Below are 23,043 nucleotides of genomic sequence, written 5' to 3'. Positions count from 1 at the left end.
GCAATGATGTGCTGAGTTAGCTAGCTAGCTAACCTATCCGTCAGATTGTCCTACCCGGGCTTACTGCATGTGCGCACGCACATCAATATTACATCATTGTTGTCATGATAAATAACACAACATTACTGTATTTGCATTATTGTAAGGGTAGGTTTAGTGTTGGGGTAGGTGTAGACATTAATAAAGCACAATCTGATAAGTAGCATTTTTCGCTATCAATTTATACTTGTTCTAATGATTAATGTCATATCATATTGTGCTAACCCCTACTGTACTTGCATTATTATAAGGGTAGATTTAGGGTTGGGGTAGGTGTAGATGTTAATAAAGCCACAGACCATGTTAATATCACGCTGGAAGCACAATCTGATAGGTAACATTACCATTTTTCTGATTTTGTCAGATTTTGCTAACATTACCTACTGTTTCAGTGGGAGGTAGCAAAATCTGACAGGGTAGCACAAATTGTCAGAACATTGTCAGAGCATTTCTCCCCTTGGGTTTTAGGTTTCGGGGAGGGAAAAAATTCCACCACCCTGTCTAAACTTTTAGGATACTATTACCGGGTATCAGATTTGCACAATCCATACGCACAACACTTCGGCATGTTTCCCTAGCTCGAATGCTTAACAGACCTCCCGCACCTAGTTACGGTTGCTAAACCACGAGTGGCCTGTGACGGTTTTCGGGCGTGGCTTAGCAAAGGGTCAATTCACTGAGCTCCTGAGAGTGACCCATTATTTCACAGAAGTTTGTAGAAGCAGTCTGCATGCCTTGGTGCTTGATTTTATACACCTGTGGCCATGGAAGTGATTGGAACACCTGAATTCAATGATTTGGAGGGGTGTTCCAATACTTTTGGCAATATAGTGTATTTTTGCTGTGGTCAATAACTCACAAGTGTGGTTTATCAATTTATCAAAACCAGGTGTTTTTTTTGTACAAATGCAGACGACTTCAGTATGATTTCACTTTGAACATAAGTTGCACATTGTTACTTTCGAACCCTTCAGTTGGGACGAAATTAACACAGGTTGGTCAAAAGTAACACAATACAAGCTAGATTTTTTTGTGTTACTCTTGTTTTTATTAAATATACCTGATTATGACCTTGTTACTAAGTAACTGCAAACTGCATTTTTACTGTATTGATCTGTCCACTTAAAATAAAAAATGTTGGTGAAAAGGATTGAGGATGTAAGAGGAAAATCCAGATTTTATTTTTTATATATATATATATATATATATATATATATATATATATTTTTATATATATATATATATATATATATATATATATATATATATATATATATATATATATATATTTTTTTTTTTTTTTTTTTTTTTTTTTTTTGGGGCTGGTAGAAGTTCTGAATGGCTGGTAACTAAAAAATTTAGTAGCCAAACTGGCCAGTGAGTGAAAAAGTTAATTGCAAACCCTGAGTGCATGTGTATATTTGTTATGTTTGTATACCTACACTTTTGCAGTCCTGATTTCATCATGAACTCTCCCCCATAATCCACACTGTAAACACATTAAAACATAATATATGTGGATATGCATCATGTACACAAAGATTAATGTGTCAGACTGCAAAGCATACTTGAGTATCTGCAGTGAGCAGTTGGGATCCTTCAGTTTGTCATTGAGCCGCTGGACTGCTAAATCTCCTGGGTAATTGTAGCTCAAATCCAGCTGTTTCATGTGTGAGGGGTTTGAGCTCAGAGCTAAACACACATAACCACAGCCTTCCTCTGTCACCATACAACCAGACAATCTATAGAAGGACACATAAAACACACACACACACACAGTGAGTGAGGTCATCTACAAACACAGACATTATGACTAGCTAAGTGTAAATTATGGTAGCACTTTATTTTACAGTACGTGTACTTTCATGGTACATATATAGTAATTATGTTGTACATACAGGTAAAAGAGTGGTAACACAAGGTACTTACCTGACATGTATGTACATGGAAAGTAATAAGAAACAATGCTGTACTTTCCAATGGTACATACATGGTAAGTACTTTGTACCTATACTCCATACTGTTTTAAATTAAAGAATGACAGACAAACAAGGGTAATCACAACAATTTATTTATTACGAAAATGTCGTACCAAAAGAAGTTCAAATGATGCTGAGTTGCAGTCGCAGTCCTCTCTGGCGGTAAATAATATTTTTTTATAGAGCAGAATATGATGAATCCAGCTTCTATACGTGAAGGCACGCACTCATTCAAATGTCAGTCCACTGAAACACGGCATGTCGCAATCTGTGACGAAGCAGGTGAGAGCCAATGAGTGTTTGATATCAGTGCCATAAACCATGTTGTAACGCTTCTCGAGGGTGGCGCTACTTTCAAATTTAAATTATAACGAGCGCGAGCTTTGACTGTGGTGGTCGCTGCTGAGAATGAAGATGATAATTGATGGATAAAGGGCTGAATTTGGATCTGTTTCTTACAAACATATGGGTTCTAAAGATATGGAGTACAGCAAACAAATAAAATGGGTGTGATTTGTGAATTTATGTTGTGTTTTGATAATATCTTATGGTTGTATTGTAAGTCGCTGCATAGGAGAAAACATCTTCTGTGTCTCACAGCAAACTAAGTATTACAGGTCACGAACAGAAATGTTATTTCATATTAAGTAGATGAGTAAACTGTATTCAAAAAATCTGACTAAAAACATGTATTGATATGACAATTGAATACAACAGATTTAAAACATTAATCCCACGATTTTATTATTAATACAGGGGAATTCATTTACATTCAAACTTTAAGTTACATGATTTATGTTTTTATTGCTGTTAATACACAAGTATTTTTACATTTTAGTCCTCTAAATACGTCAGTGTTGTACCTTTTTGTGTGTATGAACGTGTGGTAGAACCACATTTTATGTAAAAATACACGCGTATTCTCATAAGATCACGCGTTAATTCCTATGTAATGTTTATGTACAAGGATGCACTTTATTTTACAGTCCTATTTCCATGTACGTACTATGAACATACTAGTGAATATACCAGTTATTTAATGTGTAAGTTACACCTGGTAAGAGCTGGTAATTCCTATGTAATGTTTATGTACAAGGATGCACTTTATTTTACAGTCCTATTTCCATGTACGTACTCTGAACGTACTAGTGAATAAACCAGTTAGTTAATGTGTAAGTTACACATTACTTTGGTTGGGGGTTATAAGCATGATACAAGATACTTATTAACCCTCTGGAGTCTGAGGCTGATTTGGGGCTTGGAGAAGTTTTGACATGCCTTGAGATTTGTGCTTTTTTCAGTTGTTCATAAACAAATAAATGACAAAAGTGTCATTACACTGTATTCAGCACAAACTAGGCTACAATAATATGTGAGGAACATGTATGTACATGTTTGTATTTTTGAAGGAATAATGTTTATGCGTGGTTATTGAAAAAACAAAAAACTTAAGTCACTGAAATAAGGCCAAAAAAAGTATATTAAATCTGTGTTCACAAGACTTCTGGGTATTGGAGGTTGTAGACTAGAGTTTTTGCTTCAAAATTATGTAAAAATTATAATGCCTACTTGTTCATATAAAACAATATATTGATTTAGTTTTTGTAAGACACTTTTTGTCAAGAAACACAGTATGCAGGGAGGTGTGAATCTTCATGAATAATGGCTCATTTACACCTGAGAAGACAAAAGAATTGCTTAAATAATCTCTAATAGTGCTGCATATTAATGAGGCCTTTCAGTCAGGTAGGCTGTGAAAAAAACCTCTGTAATAATGTCTCAGCTCAATTTAAAATAATGGTATTCTATTATATTCTTTAAAATATATGTATTTCTGTGATGCATAGAGTCTGAATATAGGTTTTTAGTTTAAAAGCATTCACATTTGGAGAAATATTGATGGATTCTCATATGTTTATGTCAATTTTCTATACAGAAGAGTTATATTTATTCTATATTCATTGTTATCACTATGAGCGCTGGTGTTTTCAATTCATACTTGCAGCCGGAGGGCGCTCTGTACACCTTTAGTCCACAATTTATTCTGAAGAATAAGAGGACATTTCAGGAATGGTGTTTTCAATTCATACTTGCAGCCGGAGGGCGCTCTCTGTGCACATTTAGTCCACAAATTATTCTAAAGAAGAAGAAGAACCAGGAACTAACGGCATGTCTTCCAGAGGTCGCTAACATACAGGCTTTTACATACAAATAAAAATTTTTCAAGACAATAAATACACGATTGAGATGATGTATGCCTGTATTGCCTCAGCATTTGCTTCTGAATAGCGCTGGCTCCGTGGGCGTGGCCGCATTAGCGGATAATGAGCTGAATCACGGATTTCTGACATGTGTCTCTTTTCATACAGATTACATAAACACAGAATTTTGTTTTCGATATGACTTACATGATTTAAAACCGGACATTTCAACGTGTCATTAGACCTAAGTCTATTTTTTTGTGATTAGTAGTCACTAAGTTATAGTTCATTTTCTGAGAACTATCACATTAAACTTTGTTCAGAGGGAGAGGACAGATCATACATCATTTTAGTTTTCTTTATTTTGCAAAAAGCACAACATTTTGTTTTTACTCTGAGTGTATACAAATAAAAGAAGATATTCTATAGTTTCAATTGATGTATTATTTATGTCTCTATGACAAAAAATGACGGAGTATTTTAAGTCTGTTTTACTGCAATGTGAAAAAAAACCTGACCTCAGGGAGTTAAGTACTTGATGATATACCTTTGCGGTTCAACTTGCCTAATCTTTACAGGACAATAATTCACTTAATAGGGGTATTTTGATGACATTCATACAGATCAGTAACACTACTGTACTTGGTATACTCAGTTGTCATGTGTCAAAATACTTGCTTAAAAGGACTACTTGATAAGTATTAACACTATGAAGTGCTGTATAGTTAGTGCAGTGTATCATTTTGGTAAGCATATTTGTTTCACAGTAGTTAAGTAAGTGTCCGTTATTTGTGTCCACACTTCTCCGTGAGTACAACATATTTACCATGTATATACCATTAGTAAGTACAGTAATGTGTCTTACAAGTTACCATAAACAAGTGCCTGTTATTACCCACACTTTTCCGTAAGTACAAAATATTTACCATGTACATACCATTAGTAAGTACAGTCATGTGTCTGTTAGTTACCATATATGGACACTATAAGTAAGTGCCTGTTATTAACCAACACTTGTCTATAGGTACAAAGTAGTTACCATGTTTGTACCATTGGAAAGTACAGCAGTGTTTCTTATTACTTTCCATGTACATACATGTTAGATAAGTACCTTGTGTTACCACCCTTTTACCTGTATGTGCAACATATTTACTATATATGTACCAGAAAGGTACACATACTGTAAAATAAAGTGCTACCTAAATGATCTCTTATATGTTCTTACACACCTCAGTATCTGCAGCTGACAGGTTGGACTCTTTAGTCCATCAGAGAGCAGCTTCACTCCTGAATCACGCAGGTCATTGTTGCTCAGATCCAGCTCTCTCAGGACACAGTTTGAGGATTGTAGAGTTGATGACATAATTTCACAATGTTGATCAGTGAGATTACAGCCAGCAAGACTGAAATACAATAAAAGAACATTTAGGCAATTTTTATGAAGAGATGTCAACAGTGTTTTCTTATTAGTGTTTTCCCATACAGAATTCTGAAAGTTAGGGTTAGGGGTTAGACTCCCATCATTACAACATTTTTTATTATTATTGTATTTGTATCAAACTGAACTCTCCATGAATGTCATCTTAATGAAATTGTAACATCGTTCATATGAATAGTATAAATCATGATACAAAAATTATAGTGCAGGCCTTAGTACTGGAGTACTGTTACTTTTGACAGCACTACACAAATCATAAAACCAGTCTGTAAATACACATAAATTTATTTACATGGCTTTTGTGCAGTTGATCACAGCTGGTATCAGTCTTCTTCTGCCCTCATCTGATGTGTTGTATTTCTTGAGGTCCAACTCATCCAGCACTTTCTCTGACATCTGAAGCATGTAGGCAATTGTTGAGCAGTGCGCAGAAGAGAGTTTCTTCTCTGAGTGTTTCTCTGATCTCACAAACTCCTGAATCTCTCTGGACAGAGACTGATCTTTCACTTCCAGCAGACAGAGGAACAGACTTATGGATCTTTCAGTGGAGAGTCCATGTCCATCTTTGATCTTCTCTTTAATGTACTGTGTGGTCCTCCTGATGCTCTCTGAGCTGTTCTCTGTGTGTGTCAGTAGATCCTGTAAGAGTCTCTGATTGGACTCCAGTGAGATGCCCAGCAGAAACCGCAGGAACAGATCCAGCTGTCCATTCTCACTTTTGAGGGCTTTATCCACTGCTCCTTTAAGCATACTCTGAGATACATCTAAAAACTGCAAGGTATCAATATGTATCGTTACATAATGATAAAACACATAGAAAGCAGCAAGAAACTCTTGAACGCTCAAATGAATAAAGCTGTAGACTTTCCTCTGATGAATCACAGATTCCTCCTTAAAGATCTCTGTGCAAATCCCAGAATACACTGAGGCGTCTGTGATGTCTATGTTGCTCTCTCTCAGGTCTTCCTCATAGAACATCATATTGCCCTTCATCAGCTGTTTGAAAGCCACTTCAGCGAGTTTCACAATCATTTCTCTGTTGGACTGCAGGAGTTTCTCTAGATCTCTCTCTTCATACTTCTGATTCCTCATGTTGATTTGAATCAGCAGGAAGTGGATGTACATCTCAGTCAGAGTTTGAGGGATTTCTGCACTCAGATCTTCTTTCAGGAGCTTTTGAAGCACAGTGGATGAGATCCAGCAGAAGACGGGTATGTGGCACATGATGTGGAGGCTTCTTGCTCTTCTGATGTGTGAGATGATTCTGCTGGCTTGATGCTCGTCACTGATTCTCTTCCTGAAATATTCCTCCTTCTGAGGCTCATTGAATCCATGAATCTCTGTCAGACGGTTGATGTATTCGGAGGGGATCTGATTGGCTGCTGCTGGTCTGGAGGTGATCCAGATGAGAGAAGAGGGAAGCAGCTCTCCTTTCATGAGGTTTGACATCAACACACCCACTGATGAAGTCTCACTGACATCAGAAACTTTCTGAGCATCTGAAAACTTCAGTGTGATTCTGCTTTCATCCAGACCATCAAAGATGAACACAACTTTACACTTCTCATAAATCTTTGAGTCCAGATCTTGCAGTTCAGAATGAAAGTCCAGCAGAAGTCTGTGAAGACTGTACTGATGATCTCGGATCAAGTTCAGCTCTCGAAATGGAAGCACAAACATGAAATCTACATCCTGATTGGCTTTTCCCTCAGCCCAGTCCAGAATGAACTTCTGCACAGAGACGGTTTTCCCGATTCCAGCGATGCCTTTAGTAAGAACAGTCTTGATTTGGTCTTTCTCCGCACTTCCTGGTTCAGGTGAGGCTTTAAAGATGTCATTGCAGTAGATTGGAGTGTCTTGTGAGTGTTGTGTTTTGGCTGTTTTCTCCATCTGTAAAACCTCATGTTCTTCATTCATTCCTTCTCTCTCTCCCTCTAAGATGTAGAGCTGTGTGTAGATCCTGTTTAGGAGGGTTTCATTCTCTCGGAGTTTGGTTCCCTCTAATAATCTTTCAAACTTGATCTTCATGCTTGTTTTGTGCTGGTCTTTGACTTCCTGTAGGTCTGCTTCAGTTTTGTCATGTCTGAAGTAAGTCTGATAGTGGGATGTAGAGAACGGCTCATGTTTCTCCTCCTTGCTAAAACTGAAAATAAAATATCAGCAAAAAGACAATAAATATTTGAGAACTTCATAAATACATAGGTTACCAGGTATGATTTTAGCATCCTTCTTCTTAAATTATTATTTATATTAGATGCACTACAGGTAAAACAGAAAATAACTGTTCATGCTAACAGAAGATCAGAGGTCACTGGTGCATCACTGAATGCAGGAGGGGCCATCATGGATTTTTTACTCTTTAGAGACACACCACTGGGTTCTGGAGACTCTGATCTCTGTCTCTTGCTCCTGCTCATACTGACAAAAAATGGTAATAAAATATGACAAGATCTCAGAGTTAAACTGTGTCAGAAAAAATGTATCTTATGTCAAATAACACTTATGTAAAACATGGTCAGGTTAAAGTGTCTGAATAATTTTTGGTCCTACATTTTTATCAGTTTTACTATTTTTCTAGCATGTTATATGTTTGGCAACGGTTCTTTTAACTCTACAAGATGGAGTGTGTAGCTTTTCATTTCTTAAACAACCATGTAGGAAGACACATCATGACCATATTCCAGGATGACAAAATTGTGCCTTTTATTGCATGAATAATGATTTTCACACATGAATTGGCATCGCTGAGTCCAGACCTTAATTTCAGTGTAAGTCTTTGGGATGTGCTGGAGGAGACTTTACAGAGTGCTCGCCTCTTGCATTGTCAATACAAGATCTTGAACAAAAATTGATGCACCCGTCACGAATGCCAGCGAAGATCCCTTGGTCGGTCACTGGAGGTCTCACTCTCCAGAGTATTAACTAGACCACAAATCCCAAGTGCCCACATACCTGGCCTGATTACTGCGCAACTGTTTAATGTCAGCCAGCTATTTAAGCCAAACACACACTCACACTCCTTGCAATGTATTGTTTGCCCTGCAACAATTTCTGAGCATTTATTCCATTTACTGTCTACCCGTGTATTGACCTTGTTTGTATTACTGACCTTAGATTCTTTGTCGCCTGCCCTTACTTTGTTGTTTGCCTGGACTGCTTCTTTGATTGTTTTCTGCCTGCCCCGATACTTTGCCCGGTTCTGACCACAAATATAGAACTGTCTCTGACACTGTTGTTTGCACTGATGATTAGACCCACGCCTGCCTGTACTGTGAGCTTGCTGATTGCCAATAAACCGCTTATGGATTCCAACCATCATTGTCACAGCACCTCTTGATGGAAATAACATTACAACATTTATTTCCATTGAGAGGTGCATAATTTTTTGGTCAGGATCTTGTATTGACAATGCAAGAGGTGAGCACTCTGTAAAGTCTCCTCCAGCACATCCTAAAAACTTACACTGAGGTTAAGGTCAGTGCCGATTCATGAGTGAAAATGGTTCTTCATGCTCCCTCCCAACAATTCTTTCACAATTTAAGCCTGATAAATCTTGACATTGTCATCCTGGAATATGGCCATGATACATCTTAATAGATGGCTGTTTAAGAAATGAAAAGCTAAACACTATCTTTTAGGGTTAAAAGAACCGTTGCCAAACATAACATGCTAGAAAAATAATAATCACTGTAATAATAATCCATCCATAGACTCCTAAGTATTTGCCTATTAAAATCCAAGCAGTAACTTTTTTTTTTTTGGCCGGGCAGTGTACGTCACAGTTTACTTTATTTTGCCATCCTCACTTATATAAATTAACTATAGTGTCATGCACCCACTAGTAAAAAAATATAAAAAAAATATATGTAGTGTCTAAATAATTTTTGGTTTGACTGCTGGAAAATCAATCCACCACTGAGGAACAGTGACAGTGAAAGTCCAGCTGATTTTGTGGTTCTTTTCGATGTTTTCATCACTCACCCACTGCAGGCTTCTAGACTGCACTGTAAATCACTTTGAATAAAAGCATCTGTCAGTGCAAAAATGATCAGTGTCTTACTTGGGGTCAGAGGTCACTGTTGCATCACTGAATTTTGGCGGATCTTCCGTCTTGGACCGATCACTCTTTACAGACTCACAGCTTGATCCAGGGGATGGGGAACTAATTTCAGAGGCAGTGTCCTCATCTTCTCTCTCATTATGGACACTCATTTTAGCCTTCTTTCATTTCTCAAAAGGGTGTGAAGAGACCTTTTCGATTTCAGTCCTTTAATGTTGAAACACAAAGTTAAATTCTGTAGTACAATCTTAATCAGATATTGCAATCTAATTACATTATCCATATTAAAGGTGCCCTAGAATGTGTCTGTGAAGTTTCAGCTTAAAATTCCCCATAGATTTTTTTATTCATTTTTTTAACTGCCTATTTTGGGGGATCATTATAAATGCGCCGATTCAGGCTGCTTCCCCTTTAAATCCTCCTGCTCCCCGCCCCCAAGCTCTCGACTCTATAATACATTGCATAAACAAAGTTCACACAGCTAATATAACCCTCAAAATGGATCTTTACAAAGTGTTCGTCATCAGATCATGTAAGTATAGTATTTATTTGGATGTTTACATTTGATTCTGAATGAGTTTGAGGGTATGCTTCGTGGCTAACAGGCTAAAGCTAACATTACACACTGTTGGAGAGATTTATAAAGAATGAAGTTATGTTTATGAAGTATACAGACTGCAAGTGTTTAAAAATTAAAATAACGACGGCTTGTCTCCATGAATACAGTAAGAAACGATGGTAACTTTAACCACATTTAACTGTACATTAGCAACATGCTAATGAAACATTTAGAAAGACAATTTACAAATATCACTAAAAATATCATGATATCATGGATCATGTCAGTCATTATTGCTCCATCTGCCATTTTTTGCTATTGTCCTTGCTTGCTTACCTGCATGACGTCTGATGATTCAGCTGTGCACAATACTGCCTGCCCTTGTCTATTGCCTTGAACAGTGGCTGGTATATGCAAATATTGGGGGCGTACATATTAATGATCCCAACTGTTGCTTAACAGTCAGTGTTATGTTGAGATTCGCCTGTTCTTCATAGGTCTTTTAAACAAATGAGATTTACATAAGGAGGAGGAAACAATGGTGTTTGAGACTCACTGTATGTCATTTCCATGTACTGAACTCTTGTTATTCAACTATGCCAAGGTAAATTCAAATTCAATTTTCAATTCTATGGCACCTTTAAAGTACATATACAGCTCAGTGTAATCTCAGAAAAAGGTATTTATTTCAAACTCACAATATGTAATACTCCAAAACCAACATCCTAAACACAGCATGAACAAAGTTCTGTCATGACAACTCTCAGAATATTGGTATGATAATTGAGATTGGAATGGTAATGGATATAACAGTGTTAATGTATTTGGTCTTGGCGGAATAGATCTGCTTCGCTGCAGCTGCTGCAGAGCAAGTACCGAGACTTACTACTGCCAATACATTCACAGACATTGCTGTGAGCATGCTGCTGCTGCACATGTAACATACATGAATTAACCCCTGTAGCAGATCTACACAGGTGGAGCTGGGGAAGGGGGAGGGTTCTGAAAGCACACAGCAGAGTGCTAATAGCAACAGCAACCAATCAGCTGTGCTGTGTAGATAATGATGTGATCGCTACCAGATTTAAAAGAGTTAAAAGACCCATCAGCCTGCATTGTCAGAGTTTCAAGACAGAACTAGGTCTTCTCTCTCTCTCTCTCTCTCTCTCTCTCTCTCTCTCTCTCTCTTAAAAAAATATATGTAGCTGTGAAAACATACTTTCAAAGTGCATTTTCTTGAACTCAACACTACACAGACTATAAACTATGTCTTTAGGAACACTTGATATACATCTATATATTTTACTACCTAAATTGTAAATTGTGACTAGTTTCCTACCAATTATACTTTGTTTTGTTTGTTTGTTTTTTCAGTGTTTTTTTTTTTAACAAAACATGTGTTTTATTGAACAGAGCTGGACACGCTTCTCTTCTGCACAAAAGCAAGTAAATAACAGAAATTCGAATTTATGATCCATATTGTTATAATTTCCAATTATTTGGTTTATACATAAACATGACCAGTCATTAAAGCTATATCCTGCAATTTCAACTTTCATTATAACATTGTGAAAGGCACCATCCATTACTAGTAGCTTATTTTGGATATCATAAACATAACTGCTTTTACTTAAAGAAACAGAAACAGACATTTCTGCCAAGAAAGACATGACAAAACCATAATCTGCAGAGATGGACTACACACATACTGTCACGATCACCGTCTGCTACTGTCACTTCCCGGACTACATTCCCCATAATTCTCTCTGCCAATCACCTGCACTCACTCCACCAATCACCACACTAATCACCACACCCAGCTGCAGCTCATTACCAGGACTATAAAGGACTGTCACACACACCACCTCACCGCAAAGTCTTGATTATCCTGTGTGTCAATTCCAAGCATTATCCTGTCTGTTCCTGTCTTTGACCCTTGCCTTGTTATCCTGTTCCGTGATTGATATCTGCCTGCCTTTGACCATTGCCTGTATTCTGACCACGATTCTGCCTGTTCCTTGTGATTCCTGTTTGCTCCTGTCTGACCCTGTCTGTACGACCACTCTAACTTCAATAAAGCTGCATATGGATCTTACCATGAGTCATCACACATCATTACACATACACACAAAATACACACATAGAAATGGATGGTGAAAATATCATAGAGGATTTATCATTCATGTATCCAGCTTGCAGTTCTGTTTTAATGTAAAACCCTAGTATAGGGTATGATGGATTTAAATATTTTATATCTTAAATATATATTTTCTGAATTTAAAAAACAAAATAAAAATGTATTTTAATAATAAAACATTAAAATGTTCTTAATATATTTTAGCGTGTTTTAAACAGAAATTTGAATCTTTATGAAATTATAAGCCAAATAACCCCAATTTTATTTTATTTTTATTTTATTAGTTTATTTAAAGGTGCCATCGAATGAAAAATTGAATTTACCTTGGCATAGTTGAATAACAAGAGTTCAGTTCATGGAAATGACATACAGTGAGTCTCAAACACCATTGTTTCCTCCTCCTTATATAAATCTCATTTTTTTAAAAGACCTCGGAACAGGCGAATCTCAACATAACACCGACTGTTACGCAACAGTCGGGGTGTACGCCCCCAAAATTTGCATATGCCAGCCCATGTTCAATGCATTAGATGAGGGCAAAACGTCTGGAGCTGCACAGCTGAATCATCAGACTAGGTAAGCAAGCAAGGATAATAGCGAAAAATGGCAGATGGAGCAATAATAATTGACATGATCCATGATATCATGTTATTTTTCTTTCTAAATGTTTCATTAGCATGTTGCTAATGTACTGTTAAATGTGGTTAAAGTTCCCATCGTTTCTTACTGTATTCACAGAGACAAGAGCCGTCGCTATTTTCATTTTTAAACACTTGCGGTCTGTATGATGCATAAACACAACTTCATTCTTTATAAATCTCTCCAACAGTGTGTAATGTTAGCTAGTTATGTTCGTTGACGACCTTTTTTTCCATGACTAAGACGAGACCATGAGAGACAACACCAATTTCATTTAACGATAACGTGACTAAAACTACACGTGCAACATCGTTGACGAAAAAAGACGAGACTGAAATGTGGCTAAAAGACTAAACACTTGACCAAAATCACTCTTTTGAAATCACTTTTTGTTTTTGTCGAATAAAGGAGACAAAACATTACAGACTGTCTTTATGAGCGGTCATGCTCATGGTTGCCACGGTTTCCATAATTTAAACCCCCTATCAGAGCTTCTCTGTTAAAGAACATGTTTTACTTAATCATTGCTATCTGGCAACCACGAGCCCTCTCTACACTGAAGAAGCGCAGATGATCTGAAAACACAAGTAAGCTGGAGTTCATCGCTCTTCATTTGAGATTTTCTACTTAAATTAAAGTGTCTATATTGCACTGCTCGTTTACTGACAAAATCTGGGACCAAAGTGCAGACTGATATTCAGCAGTGGTTCTCAAACTGACGCGAAAAGTTCCGTTCATTTTATTCTTCTCCACCTTAAAATAACATGAAAACTGAACATGTATTTCTAGCAGGTAAAATCACGTATATACACGACATTCAATCAAATTACCTCATCTTTTGCAGTCAAAACTGACTGCACCCACAGAAGCAGCATCGCGCTACATTAGTGCTGTTCTAGACAATAACGTTACTTTTGTGAAAGTGGGGATTTAGCACTTACTAGCATGAAGAACAATAGACACAGACTGCATGTAGATTTAATATTCAATCTACGATCTAATAATCTACGGCTCTTCGATACAAAAACATACCCTTCTGTGAGTTACTGTTTTTAATGTTGATCATATTATACCAGCAAGAATATTGCCCGAATATCATATCCCGAATATTGATTAAATACAACAGTTCAACAAACAAAAGGGTGATATTAAGTGATTAGTAAATACTGTACTGTCAGTATTGTAAGTATTTTTGCTCTATTTTGCAATGAAAGCCAAAGCAGAACTGCAGCACACAAGCTGTGTTTCGTGAACGAATCTGCGGCTTTGAACGAATCGTCAATGATTTAATGATTCATTCATAAATACAGCCGCTTGCTTTGATACTGAATGAATGAATGACTCGATGATTCACTCATAAAACAGTGACTTACCGCCACCTACTGGCGGTTTTAATGTAATATTTAAAAGTATCACATCGTTTTTATCATCATTGTATTTATTTAATTTTTTTTTAATTATTTAAGCCATTATTTATTTTACAAAGGTATTTATAAAGGAAAAAATATTGTCCCTTAATGGAAAAGTGTAACTTCAGTCTAAGTGGAAAAGAGGGGGTACACAGAAGGATGTTAAATCCCTCAGGGGGTACGACACTCTAGAAAGCTTGAGAACCACTGAAAGAGGATATGTACAAGTGCTACTGATAAGAGTGCAATGTCAATACAGCCTGTTACCTTGATTTCATAAGCTTGAATGAATTGGTCTAAAGAGAAAAATTATAATGACTATTTTGTCTAAAGACTACATATAAAATAGCTATCAAAATTAATGTTGGTAACTGTAGTTTGACTAAAAGTTAAAAAAATTTATTAAAAAAAAATCTATGGGGTATTTTTAGCTGAAACTTCACAGACACGTTCAGGGGACACCTTAAACTTATATTACATCTTTTGAAAAGGAGTTCTAGGGCACCTTTAACAGGGACAATGCAGTATAACATTGCTACAATTTCAAGCAGCCGATTCTCCACATACAGGCTTCTAGCCAAAGGCTAATTTGCAGCCCCTTGTCCAAAATTTTTAGTGTTTGTTTATATAGAGATCTTACAGGTTTGATAGTCAGTTGAGAAACCTAACTCCAGACAGTCATACAATAAGATAAATGTGAGAAGACCATTGCGTGCATGTATAATGTAGCTGCTTTTAGGGATATATGTGGTCTAATCATATAAAAAGAATTCAGTACTTCACATGCACATCAAATTTCAAATGAGAATCTAAAATAACACCTAAATATTTAAAATTGTTACCTACCTCTATTGCCTTTTGATTGATCTTAATTATAAAATCATTCATTTCCTTCCTCCTAATTGAAAAACACATTGAGACAATTCAAGGTCAAACAGTTGTGTTGCAGCCACTGTGACATGACAGTCATTTCATTTGTTAATATATAGGCAGCTAAGCGTGAATTCTGTGCTGATACATAAATGACTGTGTCATCTGCATAAAGCTGACATTTAGATTCCTTACAACAATTTGGTAAATCATTGACATAAGGAAAACAACAGTGGACCCAAAATTGACCCTTGAGGGAGACCCATCTCATTATTTTTCTTTAAGCTGATCTTGAATTATTTATTTTAAAACACTTTTCGTGAGATTCTAAATATGATCTAAAGCAACTTATTGCTTCTTGAGAGAAGCTAAACAAATTTAATTTATTTAAGAGAATTTCATGATTCTGTAAGGACGCTGAGGCAGCGTTAGAATCCATGTGCAGTGTTTATTACAATCCACAGCAAACAAATCCAAATCGACAGGCAAGGGGCATAAACGTGAGGCAGGCAGAGGTTCAAACACAATAAGGCAGTCCAATCCAAACAACAGTACAAAGGGGTAATCCAAAAGGCAGAAACAGAATCAACAGGCAATGGTCAAAAACAAGCAGACAGATAATCAAGAAATAAACACTCGGTAAGGCAGGTGAAACTGGCAATACTTCGCGATCAAGTGATGGCCTAGCCATGCTTAAATGTCCAACAAACAGGAAATGAGGAGAGAAGCAGAGGGAGCGGCACACAGTCAGAACTCGGGAGAGGGCTCCCTCTGCTGGTGTGGCGTTACAGATTCACAGTATCAAATGCCTTTTTAAGGTCTAAAAACACTGCACCTACCACATTACCATTATCTAAAGCTCCCTTAATAAATTCTGTGAGAAAGCAGTTTGGCATTTCTGTCGAGTACTTAGGCCTAAAACCAAACTGTTTAGAGTGAAGTAGATCATGTTTTTCTAAATAGTGTAGAAGTTGTTCAGCTACCAACTTTATATCTCAGAAATATAAAAGGACAAGGAAGTGTCTTTTATTGCATATTGAGGTAGTTGTACAGGTTTAAAACATACAGCAAGTTCTTCCACAGATGGAATATTTTATCCATTCTATAGAAAACAATTGTAGAATTTGTTTGGTTACTATAAAAGCTAGAAGTGTTGTGAGGCCTCTTGGCCTATGTAACTGTGAGGGTCAAACAAGTTTACTTGGCCACTGAGCATATTTTGTTCGTAATTTTCCACCAGACAACTGGTGGCTGTGAAATGAACAAGACCATTATTAAGGGTGTCATGTGAAGGCTTCTTGCCTCCAGGGAGTGTTGACTGTTTTGATACAATGTTTAATTTGGCCAATGAGAAAAGCGTTGACCATCAATTGGCAGATGGCCATGAGAGATTAAGGTAAAAGATGTACAGTAGTTGGCAGTCGGCCACCCTTACTAAGAAAATTGTCTCTTACATAAGCAACACCTGAAGATTTAATTGGTGAAATGACTATGGCAGAAAGGTTGGGGGGCTTCACAAAACAAAGGCACTATACAAATGAGGTAAGCAATTTTGCTTATATTTGTTTTGTGTGGCCCCTTGTGAGCTAATGCCTGCGTGGTGACTGCCTAAGACTTCACTAAAATGAACCAAATTTAAAATGAAATGAATAAAATTGAAATTGAAATGAATAAAATTTAAAATAATTGATTAAAATGAAAGGAGAAGTAACTTCCAGGTCCCAGGGGTAGCGCATGCGTGTGTCTAATTGTTGTTTGTCTTTATACGCAAGAAGTGCGTTTTTTGTTAGCCTGTGTAGGGCTTACATAAAATTGCCTGTGTGGGGCATAAAATATTTATTTATATGTAAGAAGTGCGTTTTTCGTCTGCCTGAGTGGGGCACATGAATGTTATATATCTGTATGTGAAATACGTCTGTCTGTATGTGTGAAAAGCGCTGAAGTGTGTGATCACGCTTGTCTGTGTGATAGCCAGAGCGGACGGGAGGACTCAGCACTGAGCGGGGGTGCCGAGCTGGCTGCCAGATAGACAAGAACTGTTAGTTGTAAATAAAGAAGGCCTTGAGAAGAGAGGGCGATTCGATAAAAAAAAGTGACTGAGATGTATAATATTGTGTATAATGCAGAATTAGGTAGAAAGTAAAATAGAATTGCTTGGGTTGTTTCTAACTGCTTTTTGTTGCTTGGTGTGTAAAGGGAATGTAAAATATTGTTAAAAGAACTGTTGAAAAAACTAAGAACATTCCCAGAAATTGGCTCTGTCGTTTGGTTGGATACTGTCCAAACTGTAAGCACTGTGATCCAGACAGGGAAACACAGCCCTTAATAAGTCAAAACAATTAAGAAAAAAGGTATTAGAGAAGACTTTGTTTTTTCCATTTTGGCAAAAATTGTTTGCATATGAAATTTTTATTGATTGGTCTAAAATTGATAAAAGCATATAAGAAGTGTTGTTCGGAAGCATATGTGAATATTCCTGCAGGTTTTGTGAAATGGAAAAACAAGATTGTTAATGGACACTAAAATTCAAAATTATAAATGTGATAAAAAATGTAAAAGAACTGTATAAGAATTAAAAAGAACTAAAAACATTCCCAGAAATTGTTTTTTCATTAATTTGGACACTTTCCAGACTGCTGTGATCCAGACAGGGATACACAGCCCTTGATAAGTCAAAACAATAACGGAAAAGGTAACAGAAAACTGTTTTTCCATTTTAGCAAAAATTGGTGTATAATAAATGTTTATAGCTTGGTGTAAAGTTGGCAAAAGTGTATGAGAGTGTTGTTTAAAAATATATGTGAATATTCCTGTTGGTTTTGTGAAATGGAAAACCAAGTTTTTAATGGACACTGAAATCCAACATAATAAAGGGAATGTAAAATATTGTAAAAGAACTGTTGAAAAAACTACGAACATTCCCAGAAATTGGCTCTGTTGTTTATTTGGAAACTTTCCAGACTGTAAGTGCTGTGATCCAGTCAGGGAAACACAGCCCTTAATAAGTCAAAACAATTAAGGAAAAGTTAATAGAGAAAACCTGTTTTTCCATTTTTTGCAAAAACTGGTGTATAGTCATTTTTAATGTGTGCTGCGTGAGTGAAAACCCGGGTGTGTGATTGTTTTAAGAGTGTGTGATTGAGCCTGCATTGTAAAAACTAGAGAGCGAAGCTAAAGGCGGGGCTGCCTCTGATAGAGGGAGGAGGAAACTAGAGAGTGCTGTAAAGGTGGGGCTGCGAGTGGAGAGAAGTGTGAAGAGAGAAAAAGTTCACCCTTTCTGGTTGTGACTATTTTATAAACCAGAAAGTGGGGAACAAATTCCAACACAGACTTTGAACAACATTTTGATTAGTGAACAACATTATTCCCACCAGTGGACCTGAAATAGAGGAGCTGCCTGTAAGCTGCCTGTAAGAAAGACTAATCAAATATCTAAATATTGTCTGATCATCGTGGTGATAACTAGTTAAGAAGCGTTTACATACGTTTCAGTGTGGATGAGCAAATTTTGGAAAACGTTTGAAAATGATAATGTGGACGCGGAGCATTTTTAGACGAAAACTCAGTTTTCAAATATATCCGGATTAGTGTAGACGTAGCCTAAGAATCATTTTTCTTTAGGGTATTAGAGCATCAGCGCAAAGTATTTTTGTTATATTCATGTACATTCATTTACCATTTTCTTATTTATTCAATTTTTAACAGCAGTGTGTGAAAGCAGGAAATGGAAAACTGGACAATTTTTTTTTTGTATAAATTTTTTTGATAATTTCCATGGTTTTTTTTTTGTTTTTTTACTTAATTAAAATGAGTTATTTGTGTAGTTAAAGTGTGATCATCTAGATGCAGTATTCAACATGGTTGTGCTGTGTTGAATTTACCACACTAGAACTACAGCTAAAAATACGAGTTTGTCCAAAAGAATCTGCCAGTGATATCAGTTCTGTGATGATTATACATATAATAATGCCTCTGTGCATTAAAATGTGCCCAGTTGGACAAATATTTTTGAACTCACAATTACTTGCCATCAGACTTTGCTTGTTTTGTTTACATCAACATGATCCAGAGATATCCATATATAAAACACATGACATTGTTCAAGTTTTTTTAAATGATAGTTATCATATAAAACAAAGATCGCAGATCAAACTTCATTTACATAAAATCATCGATCAATGTTTTCGCCATTTTGGATAGATCGTTTGTACTGTTGAGAATATTTGTTTTAAATTCCATGTAAAGAAACACATAAATCTAAATGTCAGCTCATTTTAATATCACTACAGGGTTACATGAAGAATAAGTTCAGAACTTACCACAAAATATGTGACCATTTAAATATCTAGTGCTAACAGGTTTAAAGCCTCGGAATGGCGTCTCTTCTTTTGCGTCTATTTCACTTTCATTTCTACCTGGTTAAGGTGTGTCTTGTTTTCTTAACACTGTATTAAAAACAAACTTACTTCCTCTAGTGGTGCAGATCGTCATCACAGGTTCAATAGGACAGACTATAATCAGATACCTTTCTGTGTGTGTGTCTGTGTGTGTGATGTGGCATATGGTGGTATATTAAACTGTTTTTGTTGTTGTTTTCAAAAAATGCAGTAAGTTTTGTGTGAAGTTTAGGAGTAGAAAATATACCAAAAACCTTAACACCCATGGAGAGTCCCCATAAACTGCCATATGCCAGGTTGTGTTTCTGTTTTACCTGTTTAAAGTGGAACAAAATGTGATTTCAGTGTATCAGATGTTTCTCTAAGTTACGGCTCACAGCGGTCAGATGATATAGACAGAACAGGGACAGACTCTAGCCATGTCCCACAGAGAGATGTCCTGGACACACAGACTCACAAAGACTCCAACAACACATCCATTCAGGACATGAGAGAGGAATGAATGAAGATAAAGAATGAAATCAAAAAGACAGGTGAAATGGAGGAGAGCAGACAGCGTGTAAGTGTGATGTCTGCTTTAACACACTAAATAACTGCACACACAGACAATGTCATTCATCATGTGCAAAGATTTACTGAAGAAAAAAAAAAACAGTAACCCAGTGTTAATGTGCAGCTCTTACAGTAAAAAGACGTAGAGCCCTGCACGGGCCACAAATCTTGGCCCTAGCCCGGCCCTGGCCCGAGACGCTCAGGCCCTAGCCCGGCCCGTGTCCGTCAGCTTGTCAGAATTTTCGGCCCGAACGGAGCCCGTTTTTTTTTTTTTTTTTTTTTAAATCCTCTCCATAACGCAGCCTTTGTTGCAGCCATTAAAATGTTCAGTTTTGTTTTTAATTGCAAAGTAGTTGTAATCCTTTTCATTTCTTTATTAAGTTAATTTAGAAAAATGTTTGGAGCACTTCTTTGTTTATTAAATTGAAGTTTGTTTCTTAAAGTGACGACCGAAGCGGCCGACAGTGAGTTGAGCACGTTTGGTCGATTTAGACTCTCAAATCAACACTTGTTCAATAAAAGCCATAGATATAAAACACTAATATAAACATATCACAATGTTAGTTTAAACATTTATTAGCACTACCACAGTAAAAAGCTACTTTTTTACAAGCTGAGGCGGGCTGCTCTGCTAACAGCGTGCGGAAAAATAAAAAACAAAAACAAAACTGTCTTAAAAACAAACTTACAGGTTGTCTTACCTTACACCACAGCTGTGCATCAAAATCAAAGCTTCACCACTGAACATGGTCATTTTATTTTCAAATGAAAAGCGAGACAACATGCTACAGCCAGAAGAACACTCTCAGAGAAAGAGAATCGTGAGAGAAAAAGCACGGCATCCGCATTGGAAAGTTTTAATTAGGGATGCTCATAATTGACTAGTTAACTGTTAACCAAGAAGTTGGACCAATTAATACTATCGGTTAGACGGTTTAAAAAGAAAACAAACTATAAACATATAGCTATAGACAACATATCCTATAAACGGCCTATTCAGAACAGAACCATAACGAAAAATAAAAGAACATGTCGCCTACCTCTCCAATTCGGCACAAATCCAAATGTTTCCATATTCGTGAAGTATTTGAATGCTAAACTATTATTTATTATGTAAATTATAGGCTTTGTACTTCGCTCGCGCTCCAACAATACATCCTTCACATGTGCTTTTTAAGTGAGTCTATAGCGCTGAATGCCACAGATTGTACAGCCTATACATTGAGCAGTGTATAACTTTGATTGACTGTATTTTATTTTGATAATAAACAGGCTGTGATGTCAAGTTAAAAATGTGAGAACTGATAGGCGATGTTGTGTATGTGCGCAAGGCGCCGGCGCGATTTCTCCATTCAAGCGCTGTGGGTGCGTGATGTGTGAATACTCATATTCTGTTGTTTTATATGCCGTATTTGAACATGTATAAAACTAAAGCTTTGAAAATAACATTTTGGTATTTTTAATGGGTCACACCGAAATGAACATCCCTAATTTTAATCCATTTCTCACTCTTCCAGCTGCTGCGCTGAAGGCGCACTCTCTGCTACACTAAACATGAGGACGCGCGCACGCAGCCTCAGAAATGAGACGCAGCTATGGTCTCATCATGTTTCCGCCAGCACAGCACTATATCTATGGATGTGTTTGTTTTACCATCATCAGCTTCTCATGGTTTATTTTAATTAATGGATGTCCAAAGTATTAAAAGGAGGAGAAGCCTAAAACAGGCCCGAGGCCCGGCCCGCCTCTGAGCTATGACGTGAAAATCGGCCTGAAGCCCGGCCCGTGGGCCGTAAAAAAGTCGGGGCCCGTCGGGCTCGGGCCGAAATGCAGGGCTCTAAAAAGACGTTTACACCTCATCTAATGCTTAAACGTTACTTTCACTGCTGTGACATAATCAAGGTAGATTAACTAAGGTAGATTCAGTCATACTAATTGATATTTGTAATTTATTTTGACTCAAAACCATAGGCATGTTTTAAGTTAATCTGAAACAGGAAAAAATAAATAAGAAATGCAGATAGATAAATATATAATGTAATGTAACCAAACATTTAAACTACTAAGAATAACTACTTTAAGTAACAGACATTTTACTTAAAGACAATAGCATCAAAGATTAATCAAAAAAAAATTACAACAAAAAATGCATTAAATTTTAGTGCTGCAAAAGTTTGTCATTACAGTTATATTATTCATTGAAGGGATAGTTCAGCCAAAAATAAAAATTCTGTCATTTACTCACCCTAAAGTTGTTCCAAACCTGTATATTTTGAAGAATGTTTGTAACCAAGCAGATCTAGGGCACCATTAACTTCCATAGTACGAAAAATAATACTATGGAAGTCAATGGTGACCAAGTCTGCTTGGTTACAAACATTCTTTAAAATATCTTCCTTTGTGTTCAGCAGAACAAAGAAATTTATACAGGTTTGGAACAACTTGAGGGTGAGTAAAAGATGACAGAATTTTCATTTTTGGGTGAACTATCCTTTTAATAAAGAATTTTACTTAATCTGATGAATAGAGAGAGAAAACACACTGACCTAACAGTAAGAGTTTATGAGAATCCAGCAGGATGAAAGTGATTCTGTGTATCCTCTGAAACAATGACCAAATCTATATTAGCTTTTATAAGATCACTGTGCTGTTGTTACCAAGCAACAGGGTAAACAGCTGCTGCCTTGACTGTGTAAATGCACTGCGGTGCAGACCCATATAATATAATATGAACACAGTCCAGCGGGGGCATGGGGAGCAATC

The 23,043-nt window shown here is 36.7% G+C and overlaps 2 protein-coding genes across 7 annotated transcripts in view; both read right to left on the bottom strand.

Annotated features, from left to right (window-relative positions):
* LOC125245451 (NACHT, LRR and PYD domains-containing protein 3-like) overlaps window positions 1-22,898 on the bottom strand; it is a 33,633-nt gene extending 10,735 nt beyond the window's left edge. Inside the window, exons 1-8 of one of the 6 annotated variants that reach the window (XM_048156059.1) lie at window positions 22,827-22,877; window positions 19,983-20,042; window positions 15,308-15,359; window positions 9,718-9,924; window positions 5,950-7,800; window positions 5,449-5,622; window positions 1,608-1,781; window positions 1,482-1,528 (exon numbers count right to left, since the gene is read on the bottom strand). In XM_048156059.1, coding sequence (XP_048012016.1) covers window positions 1,482-1,528; window positions 1,608-1,781; window positions 5,449-5,622; window positions 5,950-7,800; window positions 9,718-9,869 — 2,398 coding nt within the window. In that variant the 5' untranslated portion in view covers window positions 9,870-9,924; window positions 15,308-15,359; window positions 19,983-20,042; window positions 22,827-22,877. Of the gene's footprint in view, window positions 1-1,481; window positions 1,529-1,607; window positions 1,782-5,448; window positions 5,623-5,949; window positions 7,801-9,717; window positions 9,925-15,307; window positions 15,360-19,650; window positions 19,890-19,975; window positions 20,043-22,826 lie in introns of those variants that run through there. The other 5 variants (XM_048156060.1, XM_048156057.1, XM_048156053.1 and 2 more) reach the window with 5 other exon arrangements.
* Window positions 1-23,043, bottom strand: part of LOC125245497 (zinc finger protein 585A-like) — a 332,027-nt gene that overhangs the window by 158,170 nt on the left and 150,814 nt on the right. The window lies entirely within an intron of this gene.

Source organism: Megalobrama amblycephala, linkage group LG1, assembly GCF_018812025.1.
Source record: "Megalobrama amblycephala isolate DHTTF-2021 linkage group LG1, ASM1881202v1, whole genome shotgun sequence".
NCBI lineage: Eukaryota > Metazoa > Chordata > Actinopteri > Cypriniformes > Xenocyprididae > Megalobrama > Megalobrama amblycephala.
This window is presented reverse-complemented; position numbering and strand designations above follow the sequence as displayed.